The following is a 20,194-nucleotide window of genomic DNA, read 5'->3' on the forward strand; positions in this document are numbered from 1 at the left end:
GAGAAGGTGCTCTTTGAGAATCATTCCAACCAATACGTCAAAATTATCTTCAGTGCGAACTCGTACCCAATCAATCAATGTCCCATAACATTCATCCTCAAACTCTTCCCAAGACTGGTGAGACAGTTTTTTACTGCCCCTGAATTTCAACCTATACTCTTCTTCGGGGGGGAACAGGTACCATACTCTGGGAACTGGAAAAAGGACTTCCTACACTGGGCTCTATATAGCTGCCACAACTGGACTCAACCCTCCTTGGGGAGTCCAGAAAATTAAAACTGCGCTCAGGGGACAATTTACCCCCCTGAGCTAATCTCTCTCTGGCAAAGGCCCTCTCAGTCTCCGCCATCCTCTCCTGCACACCCAGCTGTGCTATTCCCTTGGCATGCTCTAACCTGAGCTTTTCCAAAGCCAGCTGGCGCTCCCTTTCTTCCCTCCTATCTACCCGCTCCTCTGGGGACAGGGACCAGGAAAGGGATGAGGTACTGCCTCTGCTACTGGACCCAGCAAGGGACTCCCTACCTATGGGGTCTTCTCTATCTGCTGGTGCCCATTCACTGTCATCTTCTTCCTCCTCTTCACACTCTTCAGGGCTCCCCACAGACCCACCACCCACACGGTGTGAGGCCCGGGCCCTCTCTTTCTCACTGTGCTCACGTTCCCAGTCATCCTTCTGCCATAGGTTCAGGTTATCCCTAAGCTTGGACTGGGTGTCTGACTCATTCACTGTGATGTCTCTCTCCTCACAAAACTGTACCAGCTCATGCATACTGTACCTAAACAGACCACAGAGGTTAAGAGAAGATTCAATCTTGGCAGGATGCTCACAGACATGTGCAACACAGGGGACTTAACTGTCTGAGCTGAAGCAAGAGTACACAATTCACAAAGTATTTCAGCAAGCTCCCTATCCCAGAGAACTCACACTCACTTGTCCAGTGCAACACACCATTCATCCACACACAACCCCCCCATCGGACTGGTAAGGCAGTTTCTACCAACCCCGATTTCTCAACCTGACCACACGTGACACAGGTACCAAACTCTGGGAGCGGGGCGGGGAACAAATGTACTGGACACAATTACGCTGCTACCACTGGATCCCACCCTCTGGTGAATCCAGAAAATTCAAACTGCACTTAGTGGATAGAACACCACCCAGAGCTAGTGACACCTAACTCACAGTGCACAGAAACACATTTCCAAAGAAATGACATTAAGAACAATTTAGAAACCATAATCCCCAAAATGTGATTTATCTAAAATGCAGAGTTTTGTGGTGCAGCCAGCTGCCACTGCGGTACAGCGCAAACACAAATCCGGATCCCACCGCTGCCACCAATGTTAGAAATGGGATTTCCGGCTGGCTAAGGCTTGCGCCAAAGTCAGGCAGAAACCACCATTCCTACGTCAGGGCAAGGGAGTTACACGCCAAGATAACCCCTGCTCACCACCTTGGTAACGTGACACGAGCAGTAAGGCTAAACTCGGAGGCAATGTGAGTTAAGTGTTTGCGCGCGCACACAGCAACAACACCCAAGGCCCGAGAATAACTGGGGGGCAAGTGGGAGCGGCCCGCTGCCTTCCGGGGCCGCTCTACCACACCAGAACAATGCCCCCTATGACGTGGGAGTCCCTCTCTGGGGACTAGAAAACAAATGCGGCCTTCAAGGGCCACGGGGGCCCTAGAACAAATATGCCCCCACAAGCCTCTCGGGGCTCGTCAACAAATGGGCGCCTGGAGCCTCTCCGGGCTCAGTAACTTAAGTAATGCCGCCTGAGCCTCTCTGGGCTCTTCAAGACAGATGCCCCCGGATGCTAGAGTTCCTCCCTGGGGGACTCTGAATTAAGTAAGGCCCCACAGGCCTCCCGACACGACAGCCCTTGCTCTGGAGGGGAGGGGCGGGCACCGGCAATGTGCCCCGATGCCCTCCTCTCCTTCTCGGGCACTCACCGGGTCTCGCGGCGGCTGTCTCTCTCTATGGAGTTTCTCAGGCTCCTTCTCACTTCTGCTTCCCCAGCAGGCGGCCGGGGCTCTCTCTCGGGAGAGCCTCTCTGACACAATGTGGCAGGTTCCTTCTTCTCCGGGCAGGAGCGCGGGGTGGCCTCCCGTCCGCTTCCTGTTCTCCTGCTCCTCCCCCGATGACGCGGCGGGAGGCTAGGCCGGCTGGGCCAATCCCAGCGCGGCCTTTGCGGGATGCCGGCGGCTGCCTTCTCACGGGAGACTCGACCTCGGGCCGCGGCGGTGATATTCCCCGGGCAGATGAGGGGTGGGCACCCTCAAAAATTACACAAATACGGGCCATCAGAAGTGGCAAAAAAGCGGGGTGGGCTCCCGTGCCGCAGGACTCGAACACGGGGGAAGTGCCGGGTGGGCACCGGCTTCTAGGACCAGCAACCAGGGGGATCCCCACACCGGGGAATCCCTCAAGGGAGGAAGGATCGCCGCTCCGGTCGCTAGGGTGCAAATCCAGCGCTCCCAGGCGCTGTAGGGCTCAGAAAGGTGAAAGTAAAGCGCTTTCATGCGCTAATGCCCTTAAAGTTCAGCAACAAGTCCTTCCCTTCAAGGGGTGGGGGGCAAGGCTGGGTCCAGAGCCAGCTCACAGGGTCCTCCTAGGCAGGGAGGCAATCCCCAGTGGCGTTCCTTCTGGCGCCCAGCAGCAGCAGCCCCCCTCACCAAAAGGATCCAGGAAGAGAACATTTTGTAAGGGGACACAGCCCCTTCTTATGCTAGAAAATCCTTTGTCTCAGGGTGCAGGGTGGGGGAAAAACCAGTCGCAGCTGGTTTTGGAGCACTCTGTTTTCCTCAGCCACCCTTTCCTTTCACTGGCCAGGCTAGGATCATTAGACGCACCACAGGGGGCGGAGCCAGCATTGTGTGGGGAAAGCCCAGCCCTATTCAGGTCCCAGGTGTACTCCTCCCTCACATCACTCATGCTAATCTCAACACTCACCACCGGGGCCGACCCATCATGACTCAAGGAGCCAGGCTCACCAGCCAGCTCCAGCCAATAACAAGCCAGATACAAATTACACTAACATGCCAACTTCTAGAAGTGGCACTTCCACACTAGACACAATCACGCCGCATACATCATTGCGCAGCATTTAATCACACAAGTCCGCACATACCAAACTCGAGCCTGCACACCTCACGTATCAGGAACTACCAGGGACACAGACATTCCCCATGCATTCCTATGGGAGGGCAGGCCAATCTCACCACACGCACGCAGAGTGCGCACGCACTTTCCACTGGCACACAGTGAAAGTGCGCAGAAGCTAAAAATCACTATCACCAGGTCACAATGAAAAGCAAAAAGTTCAGGGGTGAATCTGCCAGAAGGGCCAAGTCCAACAACCAGAATATGAGGGAAGAAGCAGACTGCATGCAGCTTAGCCACTCCAGGATTTGTTGTTGGGATTTAAATACAGGCTGGCCGTTGTCATTGATGCTTTGAGATGTAGTTTCAGCCAGTAAGGCGGTGTATTAACCAGTAAGGGGAGAATAGGTGAAGTAGAAGCCCTTTTTGAATGTCAGGCTGTACATAGGTTAGAAAGTCAATGACTCATTTATACCCATTGGGACAGAGAGGGACTCAATAAGTGTTTGCAAAATTTGTGTTTTTTTCCTGTGTCCTTCCTTTAATATCCCCAAATTAGACTTTGTATATGGTGATAGACATTGATGAGAAATCTGTTTGTGTTGTTTCTGTTCACATTGCAACCTTTCACTCCTCTAAACGCCGACAGGTGGATCCCTGAACTCTTTGTAAAGACAACAGAAAAAATAACATGTTGAAAAAAACAACTTTAATCATGGCAGATAGAAGAAAATAATTTTTTTGTAAAACTCTGCACAACTTCTACTGTATGCCCGTTTCCTCAACATTGAGAATTATTCTTATACCATAAAACCACCTTTGGTGTTCACACACAGCACAGAGTACTAACCACTAAAAGATCATGGCCCCATAACCTTTGGTGTTCACTAACAAACATAGAACCAGGAAGGGGCTCCACTTCCAGGCAACTATGGAATGTTGGTGCTCATCTTCCTCCTTCTGGTTAATGAATACAAAACCAGATCCTTTTCTGTCCTATATGCCATCACCTATAAAAACCAATGTGGCCAGTGCACCAGAATCTGTCACAGGATACCCACATACATCAGCCTCCATTATGAAGTGATAGGACATCTAGTCAACCGGATCGAACAACTGTCATACATTATACACCTATCAGTCATTTCATTTTCTTAGTAAGACGCTGCAGCATTCCCAGTCGTTCCAAACATGCATCCACGAGCCGGTCTGTTTCGGTCTCTGCAGGGGACGCCACCGAGCATCCACTGGAACATTCTTGCTGTAAAGCACGAAGCTCTTCCTCCGCTGCAGAAAAAAAGGAAACCCAGAATGTAAAATATTTTAATCAGATCTATCCAGTATCTTACATTGAAAAAATTACAAATTTCTTAAAAACATTTTTTAAGACTATAATATGCATACAGTTTTGCATTCTTTGCGCAGTTTATACATCGGTCTACGGCCTACCCCCCTTTCTAACCTTGTTCACTAATTCCATCAGATTCCAACTGAGAATTGCAGCTAACAGCGCAGTCTAGAATCCTAATCCTTGAGCATTCTTGCGCTTTCTTCCCCCTAGCTCTGGAACATTCTTACTCTTTCTGTCTGCTTTGGGCCTTCCCTTTCCATGTTGTAACAAACAAATACCTGCTAGTATCTTCTTCGTACATGTACATAAAGCATCATTTGCATTGGCTATCAAATGCTGCATACTATTGGTTTATGTTCTGTCAATTGCTTTTTCCAGAGTGCCAGATAAATTGAATACAATCCTATGTTTCGCAAACAGTCACATTTTTCGATAGAGTGCTAACAACATATAGCATAGAAAAGACCTGGACTTATTTGTACCATTTAGTAAGGATCTGTGTGCATATCATTAAGATGGACGATTTTTTAGCCGCTGTCTTGGTTCCTGAAGAGGAACTTTTACCATGTATATCTTTAGCATCCACATTGCTTAGTATAAGCAGGTGAACACATTATTTCATCATCTACAGTATGCTTCATTTACAGGTACCCATAAGGTGTCAATGATTAACAGCCAAACAGACATCTGAATGTGAGAGACCAGCTTAACTGAACAGATGCTAAATTCTGCAGATATTTAGACCCATCTAAAAACAAGACATCTATTTTTGTTTGTAAAATATTTTATACATTTTTCCAAACAATACAACATGCATACACCGTCCAAATAACCAATCCCTAACACTCCCTCTCCACTGAGGTCACCGGCTAAATGACCAGAAACATAACTCATCCATCCTTTTCAACTTTTTAAAAACAACTTTGGGCATCCCCCTTCTTTTACAAATCACCTTTTCATGCGCATAGCTTATGTTTATTTTCGTTTCCCAGTCTCTGCATAGGAGTCACAGAGGATCACGTGCCCCTTCTCTCTTGGCTAGGAGAATCCCCAGGTAAATTAATATGTGCTGATAAGAAGATGCATCAGCTCCACTCCATATCCTTAACAATATTGATAGGGTCTCCGGAGTAATCCGGATATCAGTAGCACCCTGAAGTCTGTGTCACCCCCTCTCAGAATTCACCTAGGATCAGGTACTCCAAGAGTGTGTGGAAGAAGGTACCCTTCTGTTCACACCCTTACAAACAGTCCTCATCCAAGATTTTACCTAATGTATGCAGGAGAGCTCTGGTACAACAGACCCTGAGTGTTGGACCCGGCCTCGTGGCGTGGTTCGCCTCTGTCCCTCCACACCCTGCGAGCGTAGGCCTGCACCCTGAGCCCCCTGCGCAGCATCCCCGTGAGTGTAGCCTGCACCCCGAAGCCTGGTCGTCTCACTCCCGATAAGCCCAGACCCCCGTAACCCACGACCAGGCCCGCATGTCCCCGTCCCGCTCCCGGCTCCGAGCGCCTAACCTTGCATGCCCCACAAGGCCCGGCAGCCATTTTCCCTTCCCGAGATCCCTGACTCCCTGGGCCGAGCGTGACCCCGGCCCCAGCGAAACCCAGACTCCAAAGGCGCGCCAGTCCCGGCTGGGGGGGTTAAGGGCTCCCCGAGTGAGATAAGCCAGGGAGTTTCGATGGCACCTCCGGCCTCCCCTGAGAGACCGGTATCTGTCACACCTTTGGCCTCCCCCTGGGGGCCAGTTTCGATCGCCCCTCTGGCCTCCCCGAGTGCTGGCTCCAGACCCGCTGGGTGTCTGAGAATTCCCGGACCCCTCTTTTCAAAGGATCAAAGAGCCAACCGCCGGACCTCACCAACGACCAGCCCCCAGGGCTTGAGACCTCCGCCTGCGAGGGTCCGGACATCAAAGGGCCACTGGACTATATCTGGGCCCGCCCGACAACTAGCGGGGAGTTGTATCTTGGACCTGAAGCCTGCTGATCTGATCGCGGCTGACCCTGAGAAGAACTCAACCTCGCCTCGCTGAGCCCTGCTGTCGCGGCTCCCTCTTCCCAACAAGGAACTGAACCACCTGAGCCCTGCTGACGCTGTCGCGGCTCGAGCTTGAACTCGTAACCATCGGAGCCCTGCTGACGCTGTCGCGGCTCGTCCTCTCTAAGACCTCGGAGCCCTGCTGACGCTGTCGCGGCTCGAGCTTGAGCCTGCAACCATCTGAGCCCTGCTCACGCTGTCGCGGCTCCTCAAGAACTTCTCCGGATCGAGCCCTGCTGACCTCGTCGCGGCTCGAGGAGTACTCTGGTCCAGCTGGACCATCGAGACCACCATCACGACCGAGCCGACTCGACGTGAGTGAAGCAGCCAGTACACCATCACCTTCCGTATCCCCCGGCTCGAGGATTGAGAGCTGTGCGCAGGGTACGCCTCGTACTGGCCCAAAGGCTAAATAAAGACTGTCCCGCTTCCCTCTTCCCGAATCCTCAGAGACTTTGTGATCCCTCGATCATTTGTACATAAGAGTGCTACTTCCCTTTTGCTGCTTATAAAGAACTTGTTACTGAAATCCATCAGTGTGGTGTCCGTTCGTAAGTGTGGTGTGAGCTCAGTGTGTACGATCCTAGACCCGAAGTCCTCCCCGGCGAGGACCTCACGATAAGACTCGGCAAGATCTGTGGGAGAGGTGGGTCCTGGGGTGGTCGGGTGAGCACAACCTGGCCCTCTGAGATCGGCCCTTCTAACATTGGTGGCAGCGTCGCGATAAGAACCTACGTCTAGGGATCGTACAGTACTGACACACTACCCGAACAAAGAACAACCATGAGCCTCACGAGCTGTGGAAAAGTAAATTTTGCCATGTTCTGTGTCCCTACGCCTCATCCATCATATGTTATGTGTGCATGATCAATATGCATATGTTGTTCCCCATTTCTGATTAAAAACGCAATTACAGTTGTGTCCACCTCTAGTATGTTAGTTTCCAGTCCTCGTGAATACTACGAATATCAGGCCCATGTAAGTAATGTTGCCACGTTTCTCAGTGTGCACGTTATTCAATTATAAAGTCTCCGTTTCCAGGCCTCAAAAGGGCCCGGACCACAGATTCAGCTCCTGTCTCCTGAAAGCCTCGCTGAGGAGCGATACAGCCCCCACCTGTATCCTCGACCCTTCACTCACTTCCTGCCTTGCAGTGCCCGGTGCACCCCGGCTCTGCCTCTGAGTCTGCCAAAAGTATGTTATAGTTCCTGCTATCAGTTCAGTCCTCCTCCTCTGCATTCCTAAGCTACTGAACTGCATCAATAGTTTCCGTCATTGTCTAGCCTTCTCGTCTCCATGTTAGAGAAATACTGTATTTAATGGTCATTTAGTATTCTTCTTCACGCACTACATGTAGAATAATGCATGGTCCAGTCTTAGAATCAAGTTAGCTTTTCCCCTCATGACTTCTAGTTTATATCAACATGTTCCCTAAACATTAGATACCAGATAGGGTTTAGGTACATGTCGCTCCGACCCTCCAGACTCTAGTCTCTGCTCCTAGCACAGAGTTCGTAGCCCCCAGCTTCTCCTAGTAACACGTCATTGCTAGTTTTCGCGCACCATTAGGTTAGAGGTCCCGGCTCCTTAGGTAGCCCCCTCCAATGTTTCCGCCCATTCATGACATATTCTGTTACGTTTTGCATCACATGTCTAAGTAAACTCCCAGTTACACCTCTTATTTCTGTTATCTCTCGCGACTGCTACGCGTCACGCCTTCTACTCCACCCACTGTTACGCCCACTGCAATGTACTGCTATGTGTTTGCGCTATGTATATAAGTCAATGTTTTGTTATTAAATGTCAGCGCGCTCATCCCAGACCCAGTCCCAGCAGCTGCTGGGATCCTTTTGTTCTGCTGGGTCACCCTATGCAGGTTGTCCTGATCCTGTCCTTATGCTGTAATAAACCTGCAGAAACTCCTACTACCTCGAATCTTGACTCTTATTTATTGAGCTATCTGTTATGCTATAAGTCTAGTCAAAAATAGGGTATTATTTATTTATTTACCACATAATGGCGCCCGAATAGGGACTTGCCCTTTCCCCACGCGTCGGTGAAGCCACGCCGACCCCCTGACCCTCTGCAGTCGTGACGGAACCATACTGGCCAAGTGCAGATATTTCTGCTTCAAGTATCCCTCAGGCCCACGGAGGAGACGGAGGAGGCGGTCCAGCATCCGAACGAGACGGTGGAGGAACGCGGCGAGTCCCGACCAGAGCCCAAGCCGAGAGTCCAAGGTCCGAGGTATCCGGAGGTCCACCCGTAATTGAAGTCCGAAGTCCGAAGTTCGTCGTCGTAGTCCAGTCCCGTCCGAGGCCTTCCGTTCCGTGCTGCCCGGTGAGTACCATTGCTGGGGTAGTGTCTAGACAGGGTCAGTCTAAATTGACTCCTGGTCCGTGGGTTGGTGGTACCCAAGCCCACAAACGAAGTGTTCACCTAGGTGGATACGGGTCTTGATGCGTTCCTTTATGGGACCGGTATGTTCCGTACTGTTATAGCAGTGCATCCAGTAATTCTAGTCTGTTCCGTTCTCGAGAATTCTGTTCTGTTTCTGTTTTCAGTTTTTTCAGGTAGTATTCTGTTCGAACTGTTATTTATAATGTTGTTTAATGTATTTCCAATGTCGTGGTATGCCTGAATTGTTTTTCCCAAATTGTTATTGTTTTTCGTGTATTGTATTGTGTTCCGATTCAAGTTTAGAATGCCGCTCTTTTCCAAGTTACGTCAGTTAAAAACTAGAAAGGGTCTGCTGGAAGCAGCAGTTCCCGTTCCGCCTAGGGACAGTCCAGGTCACTTTATGTATCAGAAACATGGCATAAGCGCCATATTGTATCTAGATTTATGGGTAGAGTATACCAAACAGTTAGAAGAAAAGTATAGATGGCCCGTATCGGGTACATGGGATGCCGAATGTATCATGCGAGTAGAAGAAGCATTATGGAAAAAGAAAGCCAGACAGTCACAGAAAGATGCCATCGAGTTATGGCGTAAGGAAGCGCATAGAAGAACGGAAAAGGAAGTCAGAAAGTCAGAGTTAAGTAGAGAATCCCAAGAACGAGCCCAAGAAAGAGAATTAATCGAGATAGGTGAACAAGTCAAAGCCGAACAGTCAGACAGACAGAGGCATGCCCTTATTAAGGGTATGTATCCTCTCCTTGCCGAAGGCTTGCCAAAAGCGACCCCAGAGGCACCCAGTAATTTCCCGCCACCATTAGTTCCGACCAAGCTACGTCACAAACCGACCGCAGCTGATATTTTTATTTCGTCCTATTTGGACGACACAGTTCCAGAATATGCAAATCCAGTTCGCGCTCCACCTGTCCCTGTAAATCAGGCACTTCCCGTTCCTCCAGACACCGGAGTACCTGTTACGGTACCCCCGGGTCAGCCTGCCATACAAGTTCAGCCCACGTTACAATTACCGACCCTGCAAGCACGAAGAATGTCAGTCGACGATTCTAGTATAGGGGCCGCAGGAGGAGGTCCTCCTCAAACCCCGCCGCCACACAAGCGTTTATCAGCACTCGAATTACATGCTCAAGCATCACAGCGTACTCCTAAAAGTAATAAGTCTGTTACAGAAATCAGACAAGCCCTTGCCGAATGTGTTTATGACACAGTCCCAGGCGAGTATAATATGGTTTTATATTCCGTACGCGTAAGAAGGGTGACCGAGTATCTAGTCACCTTACCGAATATGAAAGAAGATCTAGACAGAATATATCGTTTCATCCGTACAGGGGATGATCCAGAAAGTATTGGCGAGATTATGTCTCAAAGGAAAGCCGAGATTCAGCTCATGATATTAAAGTTCCTGATCAATTGTCTAATAAGAGAACAAGATTACCCGTCTAAAGATCCCGCCGAAATGAGAATCCTAACAAGGTGGAGTGATAATATAGCCGAGGGTAAGCACAAGACCATTAGTGCCATGGAAAGTATGTACAAGAAAATTCGTAAAGAAATAATAAGGTTACACGAACAGCGTAAAGCAGCACAAGTAAGCGAGAAAGAAAGTATCTCTGATCCTGAAGAGGAAGACGAGAATCCCGCCAGAATAGCGTATGTAGGAAAATCCAGATTTCCAGATCGCCATTTACGTCCAGAACCTAAGTCTATTTTTCATCATCCAACACGAGAGCCTAGCTCTCTAGAACAAGTATTTCAAGCTACCGATCACATTCTGAAATCACGAGTCGGTTATAGCGAATTAAGTACCATGCACGAACAAGAACTAGCCCGATCAGCAGTACGATGGATTACTGATTCTACCACTTTTCCAGACGAAATAGTGGCACAAATGTTTCTGAAACTGCCCCCAGCCGAGCAACGACTGGTGGGTATGTATATGATCCAGCACCTCATTACTCTGTATGAGGGTCAACATTCTGATCCAGGCCCGTTACATGATATCCTGAACGAGTTACTCCAGTACAGATGGAGAGGTCTAGGTACCGATTTAATTAGTGTCATTCTAGAACAGCGCCACAAGTATAGAACGTTCCTGAACCCGCATTTTGTTCATGTCTCACCCCCAGAAAGTAAACCATTCTACATAGATAGACAGAATCCGCTACGAGAAGTCCACCCAGTCCAAGGGGCGGGTGGCGTAATGCAACGAGTGTTTGTATACACTCCGATATCAAAGATGGAACTTCTTGAAATGAAGAAATTAATCCCCTGTCATGACAAAGATCCAGCGGGGTTCCATAGAGAATTAAAAGACATGCTCCGTATGGGAGAATACACCTACCCAGATATCATTAAAATGTTAAAGGTTCTGCTACCCGCAGGGGTGTATGAAAAGTTAAAGGAAAAAGAATGGGAGGTGGGAGAGAAAAAGATCGATTGGACAGCTCTAGAAGCTGAAGACAAGGCACGAGTACCAGGTACCGGTCTTGGAGATAAATGTAAAGAATTACCAGAATTATTGATTCAAGTTTTACCCAGATTATTGACAACTAGGAAAGAAGACTGGGATGCAATCTCAGCCAGTAAACAGAAACAAGATGAGGATATTAGTGATTTTTATTCTAGATTTGAGAAATGTTTCAGTATTAACAGTGGTCTCAAGACAAGTAGTGAGTCATACCCTCATCTTTTCGTTACCAAATTAGTCGAGAATTCAAGTCCACAAATTAAAAATCGAGTTTTGAAAGTCGAAAGCACCTGGCAAGCAAATACTCCGTCCCAGATGCTCCAGATGCTCCAATATCACCAGAATAGAATCAGAGAAGAGCAAGAACACGAAAGAAAACGTATGAAAGACACGAAAATGAAAGTGCTAGTTGCACAATCTATTCCTCAAGACAGTCAGAAGAGGGGTCCGAATCAAGCCAGTCATCCTGCGGCTCCCGTTAAAGGGACCTGCAATTATTGTAAACAGCCAGGTCATTTTATAAACGAGTGTGCAGTTCTGAAACACAACATAGCTACTGGTAAGACTAAAGAAAGACCACGTCCGCCAAGACAAGAACAAGTTTCACAGACTCCTCAGTTACAGAATGCACCACAGACAGTTACAGTACCGCAGCCTATTGCTGCAACACAGCACGTTACATCGCAGATGTACCAGTATGCACAGTCCGAGTATCCAGAGTACCAGTCATATTCATGAAACAGCCTAGAGAGGGAGGTAGGCTTGCCTCTCATCGAGATACCTGTAGACCAAGAAGGTCCCTATGTTCATAGTCAAGTATTAGGGAAAGACAGAAAGTTTTTGATCGATACAGGGGCAAGTAGGACCACAATTAGTCACGCCGAAGTTCCAGGGGCTCCGCTCTCAGGCTCAAGAAATGTTTCCCTTGGATTTTCAGGAAAACCCATAGTTAATGAGATATCAAAGCCAGTTACTCTAGAAGTAGGTCCCTTGTCCCGTACTACTGATCTGTTACTTACTAAGTCATGTCCAGAAAATCTATTAGGCATTAAGACGTTGAAAGAATTAGGTGCAGTTATTTGCTGTTCCCCAGAGGGAATACGTCTGTTCCTACGTGACTTCAAGGGTCACTATGTATTACGAGATTTTGATTCAAGATTGTCTAATGTTCCGCAGCATTTATGGGCGCAAGGTCCAACTGATGTAGGTTACATGCAAATCACACCCTATCGTGTGACTCTCAAACCAGGTGTAGTGTTACCCCGAATCAGACAGTACAGATTGCCACCTGAGGCTGTAGCAGCCTTATCCAAAATTATTGACGAGCTCATGGCTCAAGGAGTAGTTGTAGAAACTGACTCCAATGTATGTAATTCTCCGATCATTCCAGTCATGAAACGTACTGATCCAAATGCACCCCCAGTATATCGATTAGTGATTGATTTACGAGAGCTTAATAAATGTATTATTCCTCAGTACCCAGTTGTCCCAGATATTTCTTCCCTGTTAACAGCCATTGATTCCGAAGCCATGTTTTTCACTGTTATTGACCTCAAGAATGCATTTTTTAGTGTTCCAATTCATCCAGACAGCCAGTTTCTTTTCGGATTTTGTTTAAATGGAAGGAGCTATATGTTTACACGCGCTCCTCAAGGTTTCACAGAAAGCCCTAGTATTTACAGTCAAGCACTCAAGAGACAACTAGACAACATTCACATGCCAACTGACACTGCCCTGCTCCAGTATGTCGATGATCTACTGATCACAGCCCGTTCTGAACGTGACTGCGAGCGTGCATCACTTACAGTTCTGTATTTTCTAGCCGAGATGGGGCACAAGGTGTCACCTTCGAAGCTTCAATTCTGTGTCCAGCAAGTGGTATACTTAGGACACTTGCTGTCCAAGAGGGGTAGGCAGTTGACACCCGACCGTATCCAGTTAATAGCGAGTCTTCCCCAGCCCAGAACCCAGAAGGAGGTACGTGCTTTTATCGGCCTTACTAAATAAATAAATAATACCCTATTTTTGACTAGACTTATAGCATAACAGATAGCTCAATAAATAAGAGTCAAGATTCGAGGTAGTAGGAGTTTCTGCAGGTTTATTACAGCATAAGGACAGGATCAGGACAACCTGCATAGGGTGACCCAGCAGAACAAAAGGATCCCAGCAGCTGCTGGGACTGGGTCTGGGATGAGCGCGCTGACATTTAATAACAAAACATTGACTTATATACATAGCGCAAACACATAGCAGTACATTGCAGTGGGCGTAACAGTGGGTGGAGTAGAAGGCGTGACGCGTAGCAGTCGCGAGAGATAACAGAAATAAGAGGTGTAACTGGGAGTTTACTTAGACATGTGATGCAAAACGTAACAGAATATGTCATGAATGGGCGGAAACATTGGAGGGGGCTACCTAAGGAGCCGGGACCTCTAACCTAATGGTGCGCGAAAACTAGCAATGACGTGTTACTAGGAGAAGCTGGGGGCTACGAACTCTGTGCTAGGAGCAGAGACTAGAGTCTGGAGGGTCGGAGCGACATGTACCTAAACCCTATCTGGTATCTAATGTTTAGGGAACATGTTGATATAAACTAGAAGTCATGAGGGGAAAAGCTAACTTGATTCTAAGACTGGACCATGCATTATTCTACATGTAGTGCGTGAAGAAGAATACTAAATGACCATTAAATACAGTATTTCTCTAACATGGAGACGAGAAGGCTAGACAATGACGGAAACTATTGATGCAGTTCAGTAGCTTAGGAATGCAGAGGAGGAGGACTGAACTGATAGCAGGAACTATAACATACTTTTGGCAGACTCAGAGGCAGAGCCGGGGTGCACCGGGCACTGCAAGGCAGGAAGTGAGTGAAGGGTCGAGGATACAGGTGGGGGCTGTATCGCTCCTCAGCGAGGCTTTCAGGAGACAGGAGCTGAATCTGTGGTCCGGGCCCTTTTGAGGCCTGGAAACGGAGACTTTATAATTGAATAACGTGCACACTGAGAAACGTGGCAACATTACTTACATGGGCCTGATATTCGTAGTATTCACGAGGACTGGAAACTAACATACTAGAGGTGGACACAACTGTAATTGCGTTTTTAATCAGAAATGGGGAACAACATATGCATATTGATCATGCACACATAACATATGATGGATGAGGCGTAGGGACACAGAACATGGCAAAATTTACTTTTCCACATTCCCTCCTTGTCACTACGTTTCCATCAGGAAACATCAATATTCATGATACCGTCTATCATTTCATACAGTACCATTTGCTCGTCTCGAATTGTCTTGGAACGGGATTTAGAACAGGGCTTGGAACGGGGAATACAAGAGGTAGCACACATGCTGCAAATCGCAGGGCCACATTGTATACAGAGGCAGCAACTAAATATGATCGCTACTGCAATACCTAGAAAGGACAGGACTTTCCATCCCCATGCGGAAATTACATTCCAGAACCAACCGGACCATGTCCAGGTGCCTGGATCTTGGTGTAACAGATGGGCAATTTTATGGAGTCTGGTTATAGCTGAATAAACAGACGGCGCGTTATTTGGAATGAAAATACAACAACTGGATCCGAGAACTCTACAGGCCCCGCCCCTATCGGCCAGTATGACGTCAAGGACGAGACGATTCTGTAAAACGACAATTCTCATAAAGGATTGCTCTTCAGTTAAGTTACCTAGAGCGGAGGCAGTCTCATCTACTACTGCTTCAAGGGTTCTTGTTAACCTACGAATAAGCTTACTATTTACAACTGTACCTAAATAAGGGAAAACACCTTTATCTATATCAATGAATTGCTCTGCGGCGGTTTCAGTATAATCGACAATCGGGAGATTTCTCTTGTGTCTAGTGTGTACTAAGAAAGAATTCTTATGATAGTCAGGTGGGGCTAGAAAAACAGGTGGCAGTAGGAAAGCAATGTAACAGGTTCCCTCCCAATCGAGGGGCAGACGGACATATGCAGTTTGACCACAAATAAAATAAGAATGACGTGAAGCTTTAAAAATAGATTTCCTACTGTCACTATACTTGATAACAGTAGTACATTCACTATGACCTATATGTACAGAACCATAACTACGGACACATAATTCGCCTTTGACTGGTAGTACTGAAATAGCGGGTGAGTCTGGAGTAGTATCAGACTGAACATTCAGAACCATGAAATTCGACGAATAATTTCCTAAATTATATACTTCATTTTCTAAATCTAAACCTGTTCTGTGGGGGAGACCTTGCTTGTCTGGGAAACATGTACTGTTAAGAAAAGACATATCTGTTGAGGATGACGTTAACGTGGACCATGCTCCACACGAACCATTGTGTGAGAATGGATAAGGAAAGAGTGGCAGAACTCCCTTCGGTGTCTGGAAGGGGGGGAGTCGACCACACACCCAACAATTAGTGGCATTGCTGGTCTGGTGTGAATAATGTAACATACGGATGAATGTGTTATTACGCATAGCGAGGCGGTATGCATATTCGTGAGGAGGCAGATCACTAAACGTGTGCTCTACTGTAGCATTAGCAGACATATTTACATGAGGAACTGGAAAGCACAGGAAAAGTGCGTAGCTGGTGCAGGAAATCATTATGCTGAGAAATAATATGAAACTCAGAAAAACGATACATTTGATTGAGCTTTGACTGACTCTCTCACTATGGGGGTCTATTTTATACATGTCAGAAACAGTCTAACCGTTTCACCTAGGGGAGGACTTATACAATCAAACTGGCTGACTTATTAGACCTGAGCTTTAACTTATACTCCTGTTGCGGAGTTTTCTCTAACAAGGGAGGGGTTATAATAATGTCTTGTGCGGGACAGTCCTTTAAAACAATGTTCTGGCAATCCTTCAAATCCTGGGAAATGTTCTTGGAAATGTTTTTGAAGACTGGTTTCAATGGATTGAAAAGTTTTACATGAGAAAGGTGGACCCACCCCTTCCTGCCTTCCAACTTGACGGCAGTTCGGGTGGTCAAGAGGACCTGGCGTGGCTCTTTCCAACGTGGTTCCAGCGGACTTGATCTGTCGAAATTTCTGATCATCACAAGGGAGCCTGGAACGATCTCGTGCGGTGCCACCTCGGTATTGTCTGGAAATGCGGCGGCAACCTGTGAACGACATGAGTTGAGGGCAGACATCAAGGAAGCTAGGTAATCTGTCAGCATATTACATGAAACATCGGTAATACTTCGGGGTCTAGGAGTACCCCACATATTAGGGGGGCGGCCGAAAACGACCTCATACGGGGACAGACCTGATCTGGAATGTGCGACCATACGCATGTAAAACAGAGCGACTGGCAGAGCTACTAGCCAGTCCACACCCTTGTCTTTACATATTTTAGCAATTCGAATTTTCAGAGTCTGATTATGCCTTTCGACTAGTCCAGCTGCTTCTGGATGGCGTACACAATGGAACTTCCACTGGTACCCTAACAACAGGGAAACGTGTTTCATGAGTTCAGATGAGAATGGCTGGCCGTTATCAGAATATACGACTCTAGGGAGTCCATATCTAGGGAAGAATTCACGAACCAACTGCTTGGCAGTGGTCGCGGCTGTGTAATCTGGGACTGGATATGCTTCTGTCCATCTGGACAAAGCGCATACAACTACAAGGACATACTTGAAACCTCGACATCGCTCCATTTGAATATAATCCATCTGGAGGACCTCAAAAGGGTGGTCAGGGGGCTGGAAACCACCTTGTTCCACCGGGACACTTTTACCTGGATTAAACTGACAACATATCATACAGGTACGGACTTTCTGCTTGGCTGCAGCTCGTAAATGCTTGTTGAACCAAATGTTCTGGATACTGTCTAACATGGCTTTTTCTCCTAAATGTGCTGGACTATGTGCGGTATTGATAATGACTTGAACCATAGAATCGGGGAGAAACCATGTGGCTCTACCCTTCGTTAACCATCCTTGATCTGTCTGGACCCCTCCTTGTACAGACCATTTCTTGATTTCATCGGGAGTAGCATGTGACTGGATATCTATGACATCTTGAGTAGGGTCCTTAACTGTCATGCATGTAGTCAGATCTAGAATATGTGTCTGATTAACTGGAATGTCTGGAGTCTGTGCTGTAAGCTTGGCTGTGCGGTCTGCTAAATCATTACCTTGGGAAATAATGTCAGTAACTTTCGTATGTGCTTTGCACTTCATGATAGCAATAGATGTCGGTAAATGTATGGCATCTAACAGGGCTTGAATAAGGAGACCATGCTGAATCTTGGTTCCATGAGAAGTCATAAAACCTCTCTCCTGCCAGAGCACTCCGAAGTCGTGTACAACTCCGAATGCGTAACGTGAATCTGTGTAAACATTAACCTTCAGGTTCTTGGCATGTATACAGGCTTGTGTCAGAGCGACTAGCTCTGCTGCTTGAGCGGACAGAGTATCAATACGGTGTGTTTCAATAACTTCAGTGTCAGTAGTCACTGCATACGCGGCGACTAGTTCTCCTGTACTAGTTCTCATACATGAACCATCCACATAAAGTGTCAGGTCAGGATCTGGTAACGGAATATCTGTCAGATCTTGTCTTGGCTTTGTCGTAATATTAACTATTTCCACACAATCATGTGGGTCTGGATTTGAATTAACTGATGGTAACAGTGTAGCAGGATTCAGAACGTTGCAGCGTCTAATTTCTATGTGTGGCTGGAACAGTGTCAATTCATAACCTGTTAAACGTGCAATTGTCAAGTGCTGAGTTTGTGTTCGGTTTAAAAGAACTTCTACTGAATGTGGGACCTGTACTGTCAGGGAATGTCCTAAAACTATGGAATCACTTTGTCTGATAGCTAGTGCTGTGGCTGCAACTGACTTGAGGCACGCAGGCAACGCCTGGGCGACTGGATCTAATGTGCTCGAAAAATAAGCACAGGGCTTGTATTGACCTGCTTGATCTTGTGTAAGAACAGATAATGCTGTACCTTCGCGTTCTGTAACGTAAAGTGTAAAAGGCTTACTGTAGTTCGGTGTAGCTAGAACTGGAGCTTGGCATAGGGCTTTCTTTAACTCGTTGAAACTAAGTGTATGGTCAGATGTCCAAGGGAGGACAGTCGATACGGCTGCCTCCTGTGTCGTTAACTGTATCAGTGGCTTGGCTAGGAATGCATACTGGGGAATCCATTGTCTACAATAAGAAGTAAGGCCGATAAAAGCACGTACCTCCTTCTGGGTTCTGGGCTGGGGAAGACTCGCTATTAACTGGATACGGTCGGGTGTCAACTGCCTACCCCTCTTGGACAGCAAGTGTCCTAAGTATACCACTTGCTGGACACAGAATTGAAGCTTCGAAGGTGACACCTTGTGCCCCATCTCGGCTAGAAAATACAGAACTGTAAGTGATGCACGCTCGCAGTCACATTCAGAACGGGCTGTGATCAGTAGATCATCGACATACTGGAGCAGGGCAGTGTCAGTTGGCATGTGAATGTTGTCTAGTTGTCTCTTGAGTGCTTGACTGTAAATACTAGGGCTTTCTGTGAAACCTTGAGGAGCGCGTGTAAACATATAGCTCCTTCCATTTAAACAAAATCCGAAAAGAAACTGGCTGTCTGGATGAATTGGAACACTAAAAAATGCATTCTTGAGGTCAATAACAGTGAAAAACATGGCTTCGGAATCAATGGCTGTTAACAGGGAAGAAATATCTGGGACAACTGGGTACTGAGGAATAATACATTTATTAAGCTCTCGTAAATCAATCACTAATCGATATACTGGGGGTGCATTTGGATCAGTACGTTTCATGACTGGAATGATCGGAGAATTACATACATTGGAGTCAGTTTCTACAACTACTCCTTGAGCCATGAGCTCGTCAATAATTTTGGATAAGGCTGCTACAGCCTCAGGTGGCAATCTGTACTGTCTGATTCGGGGTAACACTACACCTGGTTTGAGAGTCACACGATAGGGTGTGATTTGCATGTAACCTACATCAGTTGGACCTTGCGCCCATAAATGCTGCGGAACATTAGACAATCTTGAATCAAAATCTCGTAATACATAGTGACCCTTGAAGTCACGTAGGAACAGACGTATTCCCTCTGGGGAACAGCAAATAACTGCACCTAATTCTTTCAACGTCTTAATGCCTAATAGATTTTCTGGACATGACTTAGTAAGTAACAGATCAGTAGTACGGGACAAGGGACCTACTTCTAGAGTAACTGGCTTTGATATCTCATTAACTATGGGTTTTCCTGAAAATCCAAGGGAAACATTTCTTGAGCCTGAGAGCGGAGCCCCTGGAACTTCGGCGTGACTAATTGTGGTCCTACTTGCCCCTGTATCGATCAAAAACTTTCTGTCTTTCCCTAATACTTGACTATGAACATAGGGACCTTCTTGGTCTACAGGTATCTCGATGAGAGGCAAGCCTACCTCCCTCTCTAGGCTGTTTCATGAATATGACTGGTACTCTGGATACTCGGACTGTGCATACTGGTACATCTGCGATGTAACGTGCTGTGTTGCAGCAATAGGCTGCGGTACTGTAACTGTCTGTGGTGCATTCTGTAACTGAGGAGTCTGTGAAACTTGTTCTTGTCTTGGCGGACGTGGTCTTTCTTTAGTCTTACCAGTAGCTATGTTGTGTTTCAGAACTGCACACTCGTTTATAAAATGACCTGGCTGTTTACAATAATTGCAGGTCCCTTTAACGGGAGCCGCAGGATGACTGGCTTGATTCGGACCCCTCTTCTGACTGTCTTGAGGAATAGATTGTGCAACTAGCACTTTCATTTTCGTGTCTTTCATACGTT

At 47.1% G+C, this 20,194-nt stretch overlaps 1 protein-coding gene across 5 annotated transcripts in view; it reads right to left on the reverse strand.

Annotated features, from left to right (window-relative positions):
- Window positions 1-3,793: 3,793 nt before the first annotated feature.
- Window positions 3,794-20,194, reverse strand: part of LOC144822129 (uncharacterized) — a 113,456-nt gene continuing 97,055 nt past the window's right edge. For all 5 annotated transcript variants that reach the window (XM_078679269.1, XM_078679272.1, XM_078679273.1 and 2 more), the window contains one exon: window positions 3,794-4,391. In XM_078679269.1, coding sequence (XP_078535395.1) covers window positions 4,246-4,391 — 146 coding nt within the window. In that variant the 3' untranslated portion in view covers window positions 3,794-4,245. The remainder of the gene's footprint in view (window positions 4,392-20,194) is intronic.

This window comes from Lissotriton helveticus, chromosome 3_1, assembly GCF_964261635.1.
Source record: "Lissotriton helveticus chromosome 3_1, aLisHel1.1, whole genome shotgun sequence".
Lineage (NCBI taxonomy): Eukaryota > Metazoa > Chordata > Amphibia > Caudata > Salamandridae > Lissotriton > Lissotriton helveticus.